General features: G+C 34.9%; 1 protein-coding gene across 4 annotated transcripts in view; it reads right to left on the reverse strand.

Moving 5' to 3' along the window:
- Positions 1–18,454, reverse strand: part of LOC110382501 (uncharacterized) — a 72,828-nt gene extending 54,374 nt beyond the window's left edge. For 2 of the 4 annotated variants that reach the window (XR_010278004.1, XM_049848183.2), the window contains exons 1-2: positions 18,206–18,454; positions 7,804–8,211 (exon numbers count right to left, since the gene is read on the reverse strand). Coding sequence is in view for 3 of the 4 variants with exons in the window: in XM_049848183.2 (XP_049704140.2) it covers positions 7,804–8,204 (401 nt within the window). In the remaining variant the exon portion in view is untranslated. The remainder of the gene's footprint in view (positions 1–7,803; positions 8,212–18,205) is intronic. The other 2 variants (XM_049848184.2, XM_049848185.2) reach the window with 1 other exon arrangement.
- Positions 18,455–19,140: the final 686 nt, after the last annotated feature.

Here is a 19,140-nt window from a genome sequence, read left to right on the forward strand (position 1 = left end):
TCAGTTGCATTCGGTTACACTGGAAGCCGACACCAACATAATTGGTTAAGGGCTAGACACGTGATTATTTCAAACATAATGTTACGAAACTTTTCATGCGCGACTCTGACTCACACATGGCCGGTTTTTATTCTCTCAATTAAGTCTTTAAAAGCTTTACAATCGACACTATTTCATAGTAACAGCTATATCTTAATTAGGTAATCTTTGAGGCAAAACAGTCTGCGGTTTGCGGTTATAAGAGCATATTCTGTTACATATCATAGTTGCTAGTACCTATTATATTTAATGTCTTTATAGTACACTTATTGTCGCCAACATTGTAGCTATTTTACATAATGTAATGTAGGTACTTATTTTGAAATATTAGCCCTACGTGCATAGGTATTTTGAAAGTTAAAAGCACAGTGCGCTGTCAAGATCACATTACAATTTAATATGACATGAATACAAGAAAAGACTCTGAATCAAATATTTATATTGCCACAGACTTTAAGATTTTAGATCATCTTTATATGGGTCATTTTTGAAAAGTGTTTCATTTATTGCTTCCTACAGTAATTCGATAAACTCCCACTGGTCTTAGATCCCGCTTCAGATCTTCAAGGTACCTAAGACGTCAAGCGTAGGTATTCATCAATGTAAATCGTCATCAGATCGTCGAGGTAAACGAAATCAACCAAATTCACATTATTATAGGAGCACAACTATTTTGCATCACCATGCAAAAACAAAAGAACTCTCAGACCACACAAACATCAAAATAAATAGAACAAAACACGACTTATATTCGTACAAACAGAAATCTAATATTAGTCTAACTAAATACCGACGTATTTACACCAAGATTCCTCTGTGAACTAAACTACAATAAATTGTATCGAACGAGTACAAAGTTCAATGCGTACAAAATTAGATGCAGTTCAGCAAAAAATATTAGACTGAAGTTTGAAAATAGATTCACTGGTATTGTAGTTATTTTTGGTTTTAGATTAAGTGTTTAAGATTGCAAATTCTTCCCCAAAGAGTTTCAGCAACCCTACCAGGGCCAAAGCCTGCCGGGGCCTGCGGGATTGTTACGCTTGTTGGGCTGGTACATATAGAGCTTAAGAAGGAACATGATGGGTTTCAGTCAGTAAGAGTCTGACACTCCCTTACGATGCACCTACAGCTGGTTATTTGATGATACCTCATCCAAATGAAAGATTGTAAATGAGATGTATATTTAAAAAAAGAGTAACCATGGAGTTTCCCGCCCGTTCTTCTCCATAGGAAGCGACTTTTGGAATGGGCAACTAGAATCAAACTTAGTTATATTTTTGACGTTCATACGTGCTTGTACAGGCCTAAATGAAATAAATGATTTGACTTTGACTTTGTATCAAAATGTACTTGGACTTATTGAAGAGTTTTTAAGAGCCAATTTTTGGATTGCCAAAATTTTTGGAATAAGTAGCTACTGGGCCTTTTGATTTTGCAATCTCAATTGGTCCTGTCTTGGTAAGTGATGTAATATTGGCTACTTACTCACAATACATTGGTTTAATAAAGCAAATATTGCACTTATTAGTATTATTGAAATTACATTATTTATCTTTCTTACGCAATAAAATCTAAGTTACGATTTACTCGATTCAAGGACAAATCTAACGCACTGTTTACATTAGATTTCATCGCAATCTGTGCAGCCGACCAATGATAACACGCAAATAGTTTTATCTATAATTTCTAGTGTTAAACTTTCACCTAGTTGATCTAGAGTTGAATGTCGACGCAAATGAAAATTGTAGATAAGATAATTTTCTAACCAACAATATTGTTGTTTCTTATTTGTTATGTTTATTAGGATTGTTTATGTAGTGAAACACGATAAGCTTAAATAAATATATATCTGATAAATAAATAAATAATGTCGGGACACCTTTTCATACACGGTCGGTTAGCCCCATGGTAAGTTATTTATTAACTTGTGTTATGGGTGCTAACACAACTGATAAACTACATATAGCTACATATATACATATTCTTTATAAATACATATCATACTAGCGGTTTTACCGTGGTTTTACCCGCGTCCCGTGGACGTGTGCACTAGAATCTATTAAAAGTCTAGATTCTGTCGTTAAAACCACACGCGCATAGCGGAGTTGCTATTGATGTTACTTGATGATGGAGACGACCGATACTACTATATAGCCTACTAGCCGTTTTCCCGCGGTTTCACCCGCGTCCCGTGGGAGCTACTGCCCGTACCGGGATCTAGACACACGGCAGTGTGTCCGCCAAGTTCGAGCAAAAAAGGCGACACACCGGCCGTGGGTTATATTACACGAACCATTTCGGGCCAAATTCGACCCCCCTGTAACTCAAAATCTATTTTATTTACGCATATCAAATTTCTAGTATCTGTTGAGACCCCCTCACTTATCTAAAATACAAAATTTCATTAATATACCTATTGTAGGTCTTGAGATATTGACGTCAGAAAATCGCTATTTTTACTATACACTTATTCACTGATTCACTGATTCACTGATTCAATGATTCACTTATTCACTGACTCACTCATCAAAAACCTAGACCACTTCCAATGGTCGTATTGACTTGAAATTTGGCATGGAGATAGGTCTTTATGTCAAGGTAAAGGGAAAAATCTGAAAATGGCCAAGTGTGAGTCGGTTTCAAAATAATGAAGGTGTTTTATACCCGGTGTAAATTTATACCCCTAAGGAACTAAAACGAACTAAATTTATCTATATTTATATAATATATCTTCGAATGGTACAAAGGTTTGTATTTAGTCAACGTAAAGTAAAAATCTGAAAACGGCCAAGTGTGAATCACTTTCGAAAACAACGAATGTGTAACTTTGATCCACGAACATAATATATGATAACATGTCATGTCAGTCAGTTGGTAAATCTAGTCATAGTTAATCTAGTTCATTTCTTTGTAAGAAACATAGTGCATATTAAAAAATCTAAAAGATAGTATAAATGAGACATTTCTTTAACTAACTTCATCATAAGAAAAAAATAAAATAAACAACCTTACAAAAATAAATGAAATCCCACCCAAAACAAAAATGTGAAAGACTGCCAAGTTCGATAATATGGGAATGCTTCGCCTATAAAAGAAGTGAGATCTGAATAAGTACCAAGTTCCATACACATACCTCAGTTAAAAATAGTTACTTTTTAATGATGATTACTTGGCAAGTTTTAATAGAAAATTAAATACTTGATTCATTGCGTTTAGTAGGTTTATAACAAGGTGTATGAAAACTTGCCAAGTAACATCATTAAAAAGTAACTATTTTTAACTGAGGTATGTGTATGGAACTTGGTACTTATTCAGATCTCACTTCTTTTATAGGCGAAGCATTCCCATATTATCGAACTTGGCAGTCTTTCACATTTTTGTTTTGGGTGGGATAAAATATAGCCTATGTTACTCGCAGATAATATAGCTTTCTAATGGTGAAAGAATATTTAAAATCGGTCCAGTAGTTTTTGAGGTTATCCATTACAACCAAACAAACAAACAAACAAAGTTTTCCTCTTTATAATAATTAGTATAGACTAGCTTTCCGCCCGCGGCTTCGCCCGCGTGGAATTCGGTTATATTGCGGTATAAATCACAACTATAAGAAAATCATCAAAAGACCCCTCCCGCTGTGGGTTAGCAGCGGTAAGGGAGTGTCAGACTCTTACTGACTAAAATCGTCGTGTTCCGTCCTAGGCCTTTTATATACCAGGGCCGCGGTATCTCTTTCGAACAACCCGCAGCCCCGGCTGGCCCTGGCCCTACTGGGCCCCACTGATTTCAAAACACCTTAAGACTAATTCGCGGCGAACCTTAACACCGCGATACAGAAAAGCACAACGCCATCTATCGAGCTATCGGGAAGCTCGCGATTGAACAATGAGCTACAGGTTAAAGCGCGAGATATCATTGCACTTCTTACGTATATTAAAAAAACAACGTCACCACGTTTTAAAAAGCTATCATTCCACTTCTTACGTATTTTAAAAACACATCGTTACCACGTTTTAAAAACACCCAGCGCCATCTATCGCATACCTCAAGAACTAAATAACTTAACTAATACATATACCAATTAGTAATTCGTTGAATTATAGTTATTTCAGGATAAGTAGATGTAAAAAAAACAGTTAAGACGATAAAACAAATTGTACGTCATCCCTCGGGAATTCCTCATTTTCGAGGATTCATTATCGTATCATTTTTAAACGACACACAGCGCCATCTACAATCTATCCATCAAGCAAACAATATTTTTGTTTTCCCTCGGGAATATCTATTTTTTTCGGGATAAAAAGTACCCTATTATTTAATCCGGACTTCTAACTTTACGTCTGCAAAATTTCAAAGCAATCGGTTCAGTAGTTACGGCGTGAAAGCGGAACAAACAAACAAACAAACAAACAAACAAACTCACTTTCCGATTTATAATATTAGTAAGGATGTTACTCGGATCGGGAAGAGTGTAGCTAACAGTGAAAGATTTTTTCAAATCGGTCCAGAAGTTTCGGAGCCTTTTGTACACTGCAAACCTTTAGTCAGCCGACAACCGAATTAGAACTTTGATTATAATCAAGATTTTCTTTAAAAAAAATGCCAACACCGTTTTTTTTGCAGATGACGTATGTTAGGTCCAAGGTAGATTTTTCCAAGAATCGCAGACAAAAATGACTTCTTACGACGACGTATGTGACATATTATTTTGCACTACAAAAATGTCCCAATTACCTACTGAACGGCTGAGAATAGATTTTCGCGTAGCAGCAGCGTACAAACTTTGCACTTGTGACTATTCGTCAAGGCTGAATTTTTCAGACACGCTGTTTTCATCTAGACGTGCGTGAGAGTTTATGAAAAATATAATTTGTTTTTTTCTATCACGCAGTCGGGTTTTCCGAACTTTGGTATTTTTTGGAATGAAGATAATGTAGTTTTTTTTTTGTGAATTTGTCATTCCAAAATAGAGAATTTGGAAATGAGTGTTTGTTTATTTCTTTATCAATAGATACTATGTTTATTAGCAATTTACTAAGCTTATTTCTAAAACAGGTAAAAAATCTATTGGTCGCCCATCCAATACCCGGAAAAGCTACACAGGATTATTTTTTTTACAACGCTCAAAGTTCGAAATTTATAGATTCTTTTAACTTGAGTTGAAAGTTAAGCCACTTTTGATTGTTATACTAAGACATGCAACAAAAAATACGTAATTAAAAACCTCTTAAATTCTACGCTATCTTAATTAACGTACTACATGAAAAAAATACTCCTGTAAGACAAAATAGGCGTCTCAAAGCTGTCACGCTGCTTAAGAGCCGTCTAATCGTCATTTGTTCGCAAATTAGTCGCTACAACACGTTGTAAAGAGAAGGGCTGTACTATTTTAGAAATCCTTCACTAGGTCAATAACCTAAGGTAAAGGAATAAACAGACTAAAATTCGCTAAAGTTCTTCAATGATTTGCAAGGAAGATTTACGTCAATATCATCATCTGCCGAGCCTTTTCCCAACTATGTTGAGGTCGGCTTCCAGTCTAACTGGATGCAGCTGAGTACCAGTGTTTTACAAGGAGCGACTGCCTATTTGACCTTCTCAACCCAGTTACCCGGGCAACCCAATATCCCTAGCTAAGACTGGTAATCAAACTTACTGGCTTCTGACTACCCGTAACGACTGCCAAGGATGTTCAATGACAGCCGGGTACTACAGTCAGACGTGCCTTCCGAAACGCCACATATTCATCCATTTTGCCGTTTGCCATTGCCCAAGAAATAAGGTTTAAAATCTATCTTCTTATATATCATTTACCATGTCGTTTCCATCATCAGGTTTTTACTATTGAATTGGGTACCACCGCTCTGCTCGTGTGATTTTAACGACTGCTTCAGACTTTTAATAGATTTTCAGTGCCCACGTCATGACCTATTGTGATGTAATGATGAACATTGCGAGGTACTGTCGTGAAAATAACGTGTAAATGACGTGAGTGGAGTACTTATGTCGCGGCTGAGATTTAGATGGGTGACCGTTACAAAAATATGATTTGTGATTTCCCTTTGTCAAAGGAAAATTAGTGGACTGATGGTTAATCTGCTTTGCGAGATTTGCATTGTTCAGTGTTTTTGTATGCTTTGTTATTTATTTAGATTGGACAAGAGCATTATTAAGCGTGTGTTAATTTTTAACTTCTTCACGCTCAAAAGGCTGATCAGATTTTGATGATACTCGGCAAAAATTTATACATACAACAGAACATAATTATAGGCTATTCTTTATAATGGTATCCCAGCCTACTGTCAACCACATCGTCTATTCTCTTTAAGGAGATCAGCTTATATGGATGCAGAAAGTAGTTCCCAGAGATGCTGATAAAATCCACAGTAACTTTAATACCTAATTTAAATTGCAATGTAAGAAGAATATCCGCATCGCAATTAAGTAAGAGAATTGATAAGCACTGCACTCTTATCTCTAGAGAGTGCATTCATAATATTTATAATTAAATTACTAATAATTAATAAAAACAATAACAAACTATTTGACCTACAATTTCTAGATGTACGAGGTCATTATTATTTTTTATGTTTAACTACAATATTTTACAGTAACATGTGTTAGGTACATACTGTTACTGCCTTTTTATCGTCCCGCTGCTGGGCTGTGGCCTCCTCTCACACGGAGAAGGATTGAGCATTAATCACCACGCTTGCTCAATGCGGGTTGCTGATTTCAGACTATATATATAGTCCAGGTTTCCTCAAGATTTTTTCCTTCACCTTTTTATCAGCCATTGGTGTCCAAGATATACTTAGAAAGTACCTACATACAAACTTAGAAAAGTTGCATTGGTACTTGCCGCAACTGAAATCCAACCAACACCCTCATACTCGAGAGGTTGGCTCTTTACCCACTAGGCCACCATACGACTGTATACTATATACTATACCTACTTACTTACTTAGGTAGGTACATAGGTACCATGCACCTACATACATAGTTATTATATGTGGGTGGGGAAAGTTGTTCCCAAAGATATTTTAATCGGTTTTAGGGTACAATTTGCATGGGAAGGAAAGATAGCAGAGATGCCATAAGGAAGGTAGGTCAGGCGCCTTCTAGTAGGTCAAGCAACGTACGGTACTTAGACATGATCAGTTACTAGAACTAATGAGACGTTCGGGTTTCTTGTCAGATCAAAATCAATCTTCAAAGATTGGTCTTGATTGCTTAGTGAATTTATTTTGAAAATAATGGGCGTGAAAGGGCGGAGCTAGTAACGTTCCTCGTCCCCCGAACACCCGCATGTTGTCGCGCTACTTTCTTAGGAGAGTTTGTGTTATGACATCTCCGCTAGTCATTTTGTTCTCTATGGTCATCCCACAGTCGCCATCTTAGGAGTCAAATGTCAGTATATCTTGGAACTTCATAATCTACAACTTATGTGTTGTATGGTCTCATACATATTCGCATTAACACACAATAACTTCCTTTAAGCCTACTGTTCTTTGTATTAAAGTTATCTTAATAGTTGGACGATATCTTTTTAAATAGTTTCCGAGAAATTCGCAAAAAATTGGCCTCATCGATAAATCAGTCGATTCTTGTGTTACCGATTATTTCACATAAAAAGAACGTATCCCAATTTGCCGACTCTATGGTAAATTATCGCATTTAAAAATACAAAAACGGATATTACAAACCATAGACAATTTCAGTAACACCTAACGAGAATATTATCCCAAAAAAAAAATGACTTACCCATCGGCTCCAACATAAGTCTCCTTCGCCGTCACACCATTAAAATGCACTCTGTTCTCCACTTCACCATCGATAAGATAGTCAGTCATCACAAAATTCACTATATCTCTATTTAAATGTCGCCTCAAATATTTAATTTCACTCATTTTATTTCTATCTGTCTCATTCTTATGTCTATGCCTAAGATGGCTGCCTTCAAACGTTTGAATTTTGAAATTGGAATCAAGATCTGTCACTTCACTTTTGAAATTGGAATCTAGTTCTGTCACTTCACTTTCCCGCTCACAGTTTGTGGTGCCCAACAGAAAGAGGATGAGCAAAGGAGTTTTAAACATTCTGCCCCACGATATTAGTTTTGCTATGCTCGACTTTTTCTTCGCTTTTGGCGATTTCAACTCCATTTTTAACCTGGAACAATTAAAAACATTATTTAAGAACACATCGTACATAAGTACATATATATATCATCTCTTTCATGAAAATCTTGTAAATTTTTTCTTAGCCTATATTGTCCCACCTCTGGGCAAACGCCTCCCTATTTTGTCTCCACACCTCTCGATCTTTCGACTGTTGCCGTAAAAATTACGTATAATTTATTCCATAAATGTTAAGTACAAAAAAAGTTCTTTTAAAATCGGTATAATAACTCTACAATTGAGGAAAATAAATGGTTAGAAATAAACCAAAAAATATCCCACTACATAATATGAAATCCCATTTTCAAATCTAAAAATAAAACAAAAGGAAATATAGTACAAATACCAAGCAAATGGTACGAAACTTCTACCTAACACTCAATACACCTATGTACTAATTTACTTATTTTATATTATAGTTCAATGACATTACCTCGTTTGGCCTTGAATGTCTATAAACTAGTCTAGTTACATAGAGCTACGTTTACCTACTTATTTCATTAATTTTTCCACGGCTTTGATAACTTTTTTATCTTGATCGATGCACTTACTGAGATAAAACCGTGTGCTAGAAGTCTGTATTAGAAAAATGATTCACGGTAAAAATTAAGTAGCTTTTTCTAGACTGAGGAAAAGATGGATTGATTGCCTGAAAGAAGACATGAATAAGAAGGGAGTGGATGATAGTATGACGACTGACAGAATGAAATGGAAGAAAGGTACATATTGCGACGACCTCTAAAGACTTGGGAACAGGGCAGGAAGAAGAAGATTTAAAAGACTACGAATGTATGTTTCCTGGTTCAAAATTAGCATTTTTTGTGCTAATGCAAATCATTTTTTACATAATACAGCCTGTCTGTCATTTTAACATCCTTAACAGTCGTTACGGGTAGTCAGAAGCCAGAAAGTCGGACAACCAGTTTTACCAAGGGGTATTGGTTTACCCGGCCAGCTGGGTTGAGAAGGTCGGAGAGGCAGTCGCTCCTTGTAAAACACTGGTGCTTATCTGCTTGCGTTAAGACTGGTAGCCGACCTCTACATAGTTGAGAAAAGGCTAGGCACATGATGAGGACATAGGCGGTATTTTACATATGTACCTATAGGGAAGGAAAGAGTGTTGTAAATCCAAGTTTCCTCAACATTTTCCTTCACCTTCTGTTATTAATATATTAGAAACGGTTACTAATATATTAGATTAGAAAGTATATACATATGTTACTTTACATGGGTATTTATCTGACCTGCATTGAATATAACCCGCTAACTCATACTGAAGAAGCAAGGGTTCTAATCACCAGGCCACCAAGACTTCTTATCTTTCTGAAATTCTCTGCACTCTCTTTTTTACCGAATTTTCATTGTTGTATTCTTACCTCAACAATGTGATTATTTATGAAAGATATAGAGCCGTCCTATCGGGCTATGAGAGTGAAGGAATAGTGAGTGCACCTGTGTCTGCGCAAATGCTCGTGCACTATAATATGTCCTGTGCAGCTGGCTGATCTCCTTACATAAGAACAGCCGCAGTGTCCGATAATCTGCGATGATTATTAAACTTGAAGCTTTGGAATTTGTTTAAAACAATATACTACGATAACAGATGTATATTCTGAGAAAAAAACATCATCTCCTATTACTGTATTCAGCTATTTTATCAAGCAGTCCTATTACAAGCGCTAATTAGATAGTGTAATACTAAACTGTGTGCATGTGTGTTTCGTCAGCTAAATATTTAATCAGAGCAAAAGTAAGTTTATAGCTAAAGATGCAGTTTAATATTTTTGACTAATTACGCAATTTATACAAGTAATTAACAGCCGGGGCTGCGGGATTGTTCGCGCGAGTTACCGCGGCGCTGGTACATAAAGGGCTCCAGAAGGAACATGGTGGGCTTTAGTCAGTAAGAGTCTGACACTCTCACGCTGCACCTACAACGGGGACAGTAAGTCAATGAAAATCCTCATTATGAAATTGATTATGTTGCTACAGAGTTTGGTCTACAATACCTTCTTTTCAGAAAAGTACATGAAGTGGCAAATGTTACTCTTGAAGAGAGTAGCTTTTCAACAGTGAAATATTTTTTCAAATCGCTCTAGTATTTTCGGAGCTTAGAGTTCCAACAGACAAAAACTGTTTCCTCTTTATTATACAAAGTATAGATTAATAACACAACAATATTATCAAGTGCAACTTTTCATAATTAATCACAAACTCTATTAAAATATACAAGACCTGTGCACCAGAGGTCATGTTTATTTTACGTACTACAATTGTTTTTCAATGAACATACGTAACAATATAATTTATTGTAATCACATTCAAACGATCTAGTTACTAAATGGAGTTATGTAAAAATAAAACAGACGTATATTGTCCCACTGCAAGGCACAAGCCCACGAATTTACTTTCTGGCTGTCATTTGAAAATTTTCAGCAGTCCTTAAGGGTAGCCAGAAAGTCTAACAACCAGTCTTGCTAAGGGGTAGAGGGTTGCCCGGGTAACTGGGTTGAGGAGGTCAGATAGGCAGTTGCTCTATGTTGCACTTGTACTCAGCTGTATTTGGTTACACTCGAAACCGACCCTAACATAGTTGGAAAAAGGCTCGGCAGGGATGATGTAGGCACAGGCCGCTTTTCCTAAATTCAAGATATGAACAATGATCTCTAAGCTTACCAATAGCTGGAGACCTGGTAAAAAAAGTTAATATTTTGGAAAGCTGGAAGCTCAGAAAATTAAAAAAGAAAGATAATGTTTCTTTGTTTAATGTTGGATTTAATCACCACTACTTAATAAGCCATTTGGAACGAGTTTAGGCAACGGTGGCTGTTCTCGAACCTGGGGAGATCTGGTGCACTCTCTTATGCCTCACACTCGAAGCCCGATGAGACGGCAATTCTACACGTCCAGGGGTTTTTAGGCCACTAACCCCTGCACTCAGAAACATTAACCCCCTTACTTATAAACGTGAATTAAATAATAAGTAATACTTAAGGGCTGTTTAAGACAATTCTTACTTATAAACGTTGCTTAATCATGTCTAACGTTCACTAACATTTAATCACTACTTAAGGCTTTAAGTAGTGATTAGTTAAAATGTTGCTTAGAAGGTGATTAGAGATTTTTATAAGTTAGGGGGTTAATGATTACTTAAGTCACTCCTTAGTGACAGATTCTCATAGAAATCCTGCACTAAGGAACGGCTTAAGTAACCATTAAATGTCTCAAAGTGTGTCCACGTTATCAAAATCAAAAATGACGCTTCAAAAACGAATTTTATGTGTTAATGAGTAATTAAATGTGTCAATTAATGGGAACACGGTCGCCGTCACACATTGTTAGAATTTCAAAACAGTCGGGATACATTTGAATCGAGTTGCCAAACCCGTTCCCTATTGTCTGGTAATTTATACTTTACTTTGATACTTTCTGTTTAACTTTGTACACTCTTTTTTTCAATCGGCTTTCCAAAAAGGAGGAGGTTCTCAATTTAATTTAGATGCCTCTTTTCTAAGTTTGTATGTACTTTCTAAGTATATCTTAGACACCGCTGACTGTGTTTCGGATGGCACGTTAAACTGTAGGTCCCGGCTGTCATTGAACATCCGTGGGAGTTGTTACGGGTGTTCAGAAGCCAGTAAATCTGACACCAGTCTACCCTCATGCGATAACTTTAAAGTAGATTTTTGATTTTCTGTGTAGCAGTCCTTAGGTCCTTTATCAGATAAAGTAAGCAGCTACAGAGGTTTCACAGTTTTTTGAGAACCTACTGGTACCTATCCATGTTTTTGGAGCCCTGAGTATAATATCAAGACCGCGGCAACACTTTCAAACCATCCCTTAGCGGTAATCATCCCTTGCGTTTGACAGCTGCTGTCAATTTTTCTACACGGATTTCTAGAAAAATACATTCTTTAGTAGATACAAAAAATGGTTCCTTTTCAATACAACCAAAACCCAATTTTTATACACAGCCTTCTAGAAACATACCTTCTTTAATAGACACAAAATATATTTCCTTTTCAATACAACCAAAACCGCCTAAAAGCCCTAGTCCCATACATACGTAGGTTATATTTTGCGTCCATCCCCTTGCACAGTCCAATATGAAGTGGTCGCGCGGCCATGACACTCGTATAATGCCGTCCGCGTTGATGAGCACATTAAATTAAAACAATGCCCTCGATTGGCGGGTAATTTAAAATTGGAATGCGAATTCGGGTTTGAATGTTTATTTGTTTTTTATTTTAATCTTTTTCTTTTTTATTTTATGGATGGCTTGTGTGAAAGATGTGGCTGGAAAGAGGTTTCTTACTGGACGCGTGAGACATAAAATGGATGATAGAGTGACAAAGTTATTTGAATAGAACTGTAGTATTTTGTTCATATATTTTGCCTGTCGTGACGAGTATTATTAGCTAACTTCTGGACACCAAAGTTAATTATTGAAGACTTGCCGATTTCCCGCGGTATCTCTCGGCACTGTCTACACCGGGATAAAAAATAGCCTATGTTACTCGGGAAGAGTGTAGCTTTCCAATACTGAAATAATTTTTCAAATCAGTTCAGTCGTTTCGGAGCCTTCAGAGTACAAACAAACATACAAACAAAAAGCTGCTTGCAAAAGTGTGCTCTTTACTATTTTAGTATAGAATTATTAGACACACCTTAATAGTAACTGTTGTTCCAGATTTAGATTTGTATTGTTAGTATAGCTTAGTAACTCAAGTTTATTTTTAGGTACATTAAATTTAATTTAATTCGCGCGCATGCTTTTTAATTTATTTAAAGGACAATGCCTAAAAACGTCCCCACCCACCAACAGACTTGAAAGTAGTGTCATTGGATGCGCCATTTAATAGATCATTTCTTATTATGGAGACATATTCCAAAAGTATGGGGTTTAGGAACTATAAGACAATTTAGTGTCCTTAATAATGAATTAACTTCAAGTTTGTTAATCAATTACTCGGAGTTGGGTGGACCGATTTTGATGTTTTTATTTTTATTTTAAAGAATCTATCTCAAAGTTAGTCTAATTTAATTTTCATCAAGATCTTTTGAGCAGTTTTTGAGTTATCATCGGTTAAAATAATCGGTTTGAAGAGACAGCGTAGTTCTTCGTAAGGACACCTTAACCACCTCCAACAGAGTTCAACTAAGTGTCATTGGATGCGCCTCATCCGCCAAAAAGATCCCGATGAAAATTATATCGGACGAAATTATAACGTTGAGACACGTTCTTTGCATTAAAACAAAAATAATCAAAATCGGTCGACGCAACTCCGAGTAATTAGGTAACAAACTTGAAGTTACTTAATTGATTTATTAACGATACTAAAATGTCGTGTATTTCCAAAACCCCATACATTTGCAGTAAATCGTTTTGATAATCATGATCTATCGAAGGATGCGCTTCCGATGACACTAGTTTCAAGTCTGTTGGTGGGTGGGGACAGGGTCCATACAAAATCCGGCATTGTCCTTTATCGCAAGACTGCTCTGTCACCCTGATTTTACAAAAAAAAATGAGGATTTTGTCTGTCTTTATTTTAATTCATCATCTGCCTAGCCTACCTTTTCCTAACTATGTTGGGCTTAGCTTCCAGTCTCACCGGATGCAGCTGAGTATCAGTGTACCACATTAAGCGACTGCCTATCTGACGTCCGCAACCAAGTTTACCCGGGCAACCTGACACTTCTTACTTATCCGTTCCGTTCGTTTAAAAGTAGCTATAGCTTCCCTGGATAATTAAGCAGTCTTACACCGAAAGGATCTTTGAAATCGTTCCAGTGTTCCTAGGATTAGCACGTACAAACAAACTTCAGCTTTATAATATTTATTAGTATAGATAAGTAAGCCTTCAGCTTAATAATATTAGTTTGTATAAATAAGTAAAAAAATAATAATGAATGAAAATAACATTGAAAACGTGACGTAAACCAATACTGCAGTTGATTGCATAAACTTATTATTGCAACGATTGTAAACGTAAGCTTTTAATATTGAATATGCAAAGAAAGAAAATAATTTAAAAGGGTAAATGACCTTACTGATTTATAATATTCATTCATTTGTTTTTATTGTAGAGCAAGGATTATTTAAGTATTAGAGATTTTTATAACCTACTAGCTTCTGCCAGCGGTTGCACTCGCATCCCGTGGGAACTACTTCCCGTACCGGGATAAAAGTAGCCTATAGCCTTCCTCGATAAATGGGCTATCTAACACTGAAAGAAATTTTCAAATCCGACCAGTAGTTCCTGAGTTTAGCGCGTTCAAACAAACAAACTCTTCAGGTTTATAATATTAGTATAGATTATTCCATCTTCTTATAAACACAGTTTGTAAGGAACTCAGTAAAGAGCTTGTTTTAAAACTAAAAACAAAATGCCTATAAATCACGCCAAGTCAAGCCATGCAGGCTTCAAAAGGCGAAGGCAATCGGGTTGATGGCAACCTTTCTTAAAATAACCTGGTTGCTAAGTGAAGAAGTTTTTTCTGACTGAAAGTGTAAGTAACTGGTTACAAGTAAAACGTGGTAACCGAATTTAACCAGTCGAGGTAAGATATACGCGAGATACAATTGATTTTCTATTGTTTTATAATTAGCGACATACAAAAGATTAATTATAATGTTTTTTTTATATTTAATGTTCTTTAGTAAAAATATTATATACGTGAAAGTTTGGTTTTGTGTGATTCTGTGGACGTTAGTTAGAAGCTAAAGGTTAGGTTTCAAAAGATTCCTCTCTCAGTTATCATACTAACATCCACTCCCTTCTTATTCATGCTCTTTCTTCTGTAGTCAATCCATCTTTTCCTAGGTCTCACTCTACCAGGTTTTACTTTATACATAATATTTAATTTAGTCAAAGTTAAAATCATTTTTTTTATTTCAAATAGGCCTGTGAAAGTTCATGTTTACAAGGTTCCGAAGAGTGGATCTTGGGCAGAAGAAACGCTATCCAATTTTTATCCCGATTGCTGGAAATACCTATAGTTCACTTGGGACACGAGTAAAACTGCGTTGAAAATCTAGCAGGTACAGTAAACTGCACATCAGTGGTAACTGTCATGCACCTCAACTCAATAGTATAAGTACGATTTTCCTATAAAACTATTACCACTGACCTGCAGTTGACTGTACTACATACATACATATTAATTTCTTGTCAAAAATCTTCGAAAAAACAGGTGAAACTAAAACATTTATTTCATCGGCTAGGCTAAAAGTTAGCATTGACGTCACTAGCGTATTGATAGGCAAACAACGTCTCTCTGAATTATTTACATACGATTAAAAGATACAGCTGTATCCATGGTATTATCTCATCAGTTTAAACATTGATATTAAAGTCAAATCATCTATATCACTTGCCTCGAAAAGCACATATTTCTTCATCCTTGCCTTCTCTAAGAATACTCACACATTGCAAACTAGGCAGTCGTCATACAGTTGGCCCAGTGTTTGCAAAAATAAGTATTTTAAGAAAATTGATCAAAGTTTTCAGTTGGTCTGATACCGAAAAATAATATAGTCTTTGTATCATACACATTTAAGAGCCAGAGGCCATCAGGACTTGAGAAAGCTTTGATTAGGCCTTGCTAGGTGATTAAACATGCAACTCACTTGATAATACGAAGGAGACTGATATATAAAAATGTATCGGTTATTATATTGTATTGGGATTACTCCTAGCACCCAGATAAAAAGTAGCCTATAGCTTTTTTCGATAAGTAAGCAAAAACTGAAAGAATTTTCCAAATCGGTCCAGTGATTTTTGGGAATGGAGCGTTCATGCAAAACAAACTCTTCAGCTTTATAATATGTATTAAAATCAATTGTGATTTGCCAGAGATTTAATTTGTCAAATCGGTCCTGTAGTTCCTGGGCTGAGAGCGTTCAAGTAAAGACAAACTTTTCAGCTTCACAATGTTATAATATTACATAATATGATTTAGGTATAAACATTATCTTACGCAGACACAAGCGATTATAAATTAACGTAAAAGACGTAGGTATGTATAGTATTTGTTTTATCAATGACTATAGTTGTTAATGTTTAATTTGTTAAAGTTCAGAAGATAGTAACAATTTGTAACATCTGAAAAGATAACGTTTTTAAAAACAAAAACAGATATTTTTCTGCTTATTTGTAATTTAGTATTTTCTGAAAATCGTGCGTTTTTAAATATTTATTTAAATTTTTTTTATTAAAAAAAAAATATTTTTATAAAAAAAATACTGTTTTTAATAATAAATATGTACCTACTTCATATTGTTATTAATTTAGTACTTCATATTACTCATTTAGTACTTCATGTCGGGTTGCCTGGGTAACTGGGTTGAGGAGGTCAGATAGGCAGTCGGTCCTTGTAAAGCACTGGTATTCAGCTGCATCCGGTTAGACTAGAAGCCGACCCCAACATATTGGAAAAAGGCTCGGGAGATGGATATTACCTCTTATTTTTTTTTTTTGAAAATTGTAAAATTATAAAAAAAAAAACATAAGCATAAACATCAGCGATTTCACTGTTAACGTATAAGTGCGATAAAGATTTTTTTAGTGTCTTTGAGACATTGATGAAAAAAAAATTTGTTACACTAGATTGCAGAAATAACGACCCAACCAATCTGTTATCTAAACTGTATTATTTTGTGATAGAACATAACCTTGGGTAAGTTCTAGTAAATTATATATTTTTACATAATTTATTTAGATAACATACATTGTTTTTGGCGAAGGAATACTTGATGCGTTTTTTTTTGGGAACTCATTCTTGAGATAAATATAAGAGTAGTGTAATATGACGTCAATATTACAGAATTTTGTGAGAATAAATAGTGTGATTGCGTCTTTTTTGGCTAAATTTAAATTGTCTTTATTATGTTTTTTGACACGTTTTAGTTATAGTGTTTTTTTAATGTTTTTAGGATAGTTTTTATATGTATTGTAAATATCTATAGATATACATATCTATAATATCGGTAATGAATAATTTTAGTTTAGTATATCGTATGTTAGTAAATGTTTACGAATATTAACGTATTAAAAGAAAGTTTTCTTTTTTATGTAAATATAGATTTAGTTTATTTTAAAATATAATGTACAGATTTTACAAATAAAAAAAAATTAAAAGAGATATATGTATAAACAAATATTATTATATTATACTGAAGTTTCATGCGTTTCAAAATGGGAAAATATGACATTAAAAAAAACAATGTTTCGCAAATAAATTAAGTTCGTAATTATTTAATTTTACAAATACTAATAAGTAAAAGGTTTGTGTCAATAATATTAAACTAATTAGCCTTGTGATTCTTTGGAGTTAATTAGCATTTATTAAGAACTAAACGGTTAATGACTGTATGTAATATTATAATGGATATTTTTCCCGGCATAATAATAGTACAGTAGTTAGTTTTTAATAAAACAATGAATTAGGTATTGTAGATAAAAAAAAATAATGAGTTCTGGGAATGCTTTTAGATTTAGATTTAATGTTAATTAAGAGTAAACTAATCGGAATTATTTATACTTCCTTGAAAATTCCAGATTTTAAAATATAAGTAAGAAATATAATATATTGTTTATTATCCCATTACATATAGGTTTTAATTGTCGTGTTTTTTTTGCAGCTGCAATTTAATCTCATTCATAAGTAAAAAAAAAAATTAAAAAAAAGACCGATTTCAATATTAACTACTACTGGAAAAAAAATTTTTCAGAACCGCATCAAAATCGGTTTAGCCAAACATACAGGTCAAACTGAAAACTGTTTTTTAAGTCGACTAAAATACTTAAACTCTTTACTAATGGAGCAACTTCAAAAATATATTTCCGAAAAAAGTGCACGTTGCATTTCGTGTCACAAAATTACCGGTTTCCGAAGTAAGCAACCTCCGATTCCTATAGGCTGAACGAAAACGCTTGCTTGCACCTCGTATGACTTTTTAATTAAAAAACAATAAGACTCACCTGTCCAGTGTTACACAACATCCATTCACCTCCACATTTTTTTCCAAAATTTCCAAAAAAAAAACACAAAAAAAATCACCAAAAAACACTCAAGTCCAAAAAAAATGGGGCAACTTTTAAACAATTTTTTTTTACTAAAATTTTAATTCAGCTATGCGATATTCGAAAGTTTAACGTAATTTTGGCGGGAGCACGGCTCAGACCGTCACGGAGACGTGTGCACCGACTAGCCGCGAAGCCGATACTGACTGAATTCCTGTACAGCTAGCCGATGCCAATCTGCCAACGTGGTTGCAAGACATCGTACGATATCGGACATTGGAACGTCATATGCATTTACTGAGGATTCCAATAACCGATCTGCCTTTTGTTTTTCGATTACAGATTGTGTATTGAAATTGTAATCATTAAGATTATGTGTTGCTGGGAAGTTTGTTACGCTACTTCTTCTTCCTAGTAATAACACATAGGAAGTGGTGAAGCGTGGGCGTTTTTGGGCCTGTCTCATGTAATTCCGACTTTCGAAAAGTTCTGTTTTTCTGCCTACTTTGACCAATCCAAATTTTGGATTTTGTCCGAAAATTAACATAATTAAGGGTTTATTAATTTGGGAATCTTGTGTTAAGAAAGCCGGTAAAGTTGTAAACTGTTTGTTTTTAGTACAAATTGAAGTTACATAAAGCTGAGTGTAATTTCTGAGATTTAGCTTACAATTTGCATTTATGTATTCTAGCTCAACTTTAAATAGGACGTTTTAATGAAGTACATGGTAGTCTTGAATTAAAAATTCTGGTTCCCCAGGGAGTTCCCCTGGAAACTCTTTGTAACATCAACAAAGTTGTAAAAATTAATGAATATAGTGATTCTTACAACTTTTTTTACTTCCCATTTTTTTGGCAAAATAGTTTACCATTTTTCTATACTTACTGCTTATT

Source organism: Helicoverpa armigera, chromosome 30 (genome assembly GCF_030705265.1).
Source record: "Helicoverpa armigera isolate CAAS_96S chromosome 30, ASM3070526v1, whole genome shotgun sequence".
Classification (NCBI taxonomy): Eukaryota; Metazoa; Arthropoda; class Insecta; order Lepidoptera; family Noctuidae; genus Helicoverpa; species Helicoverpa armigera.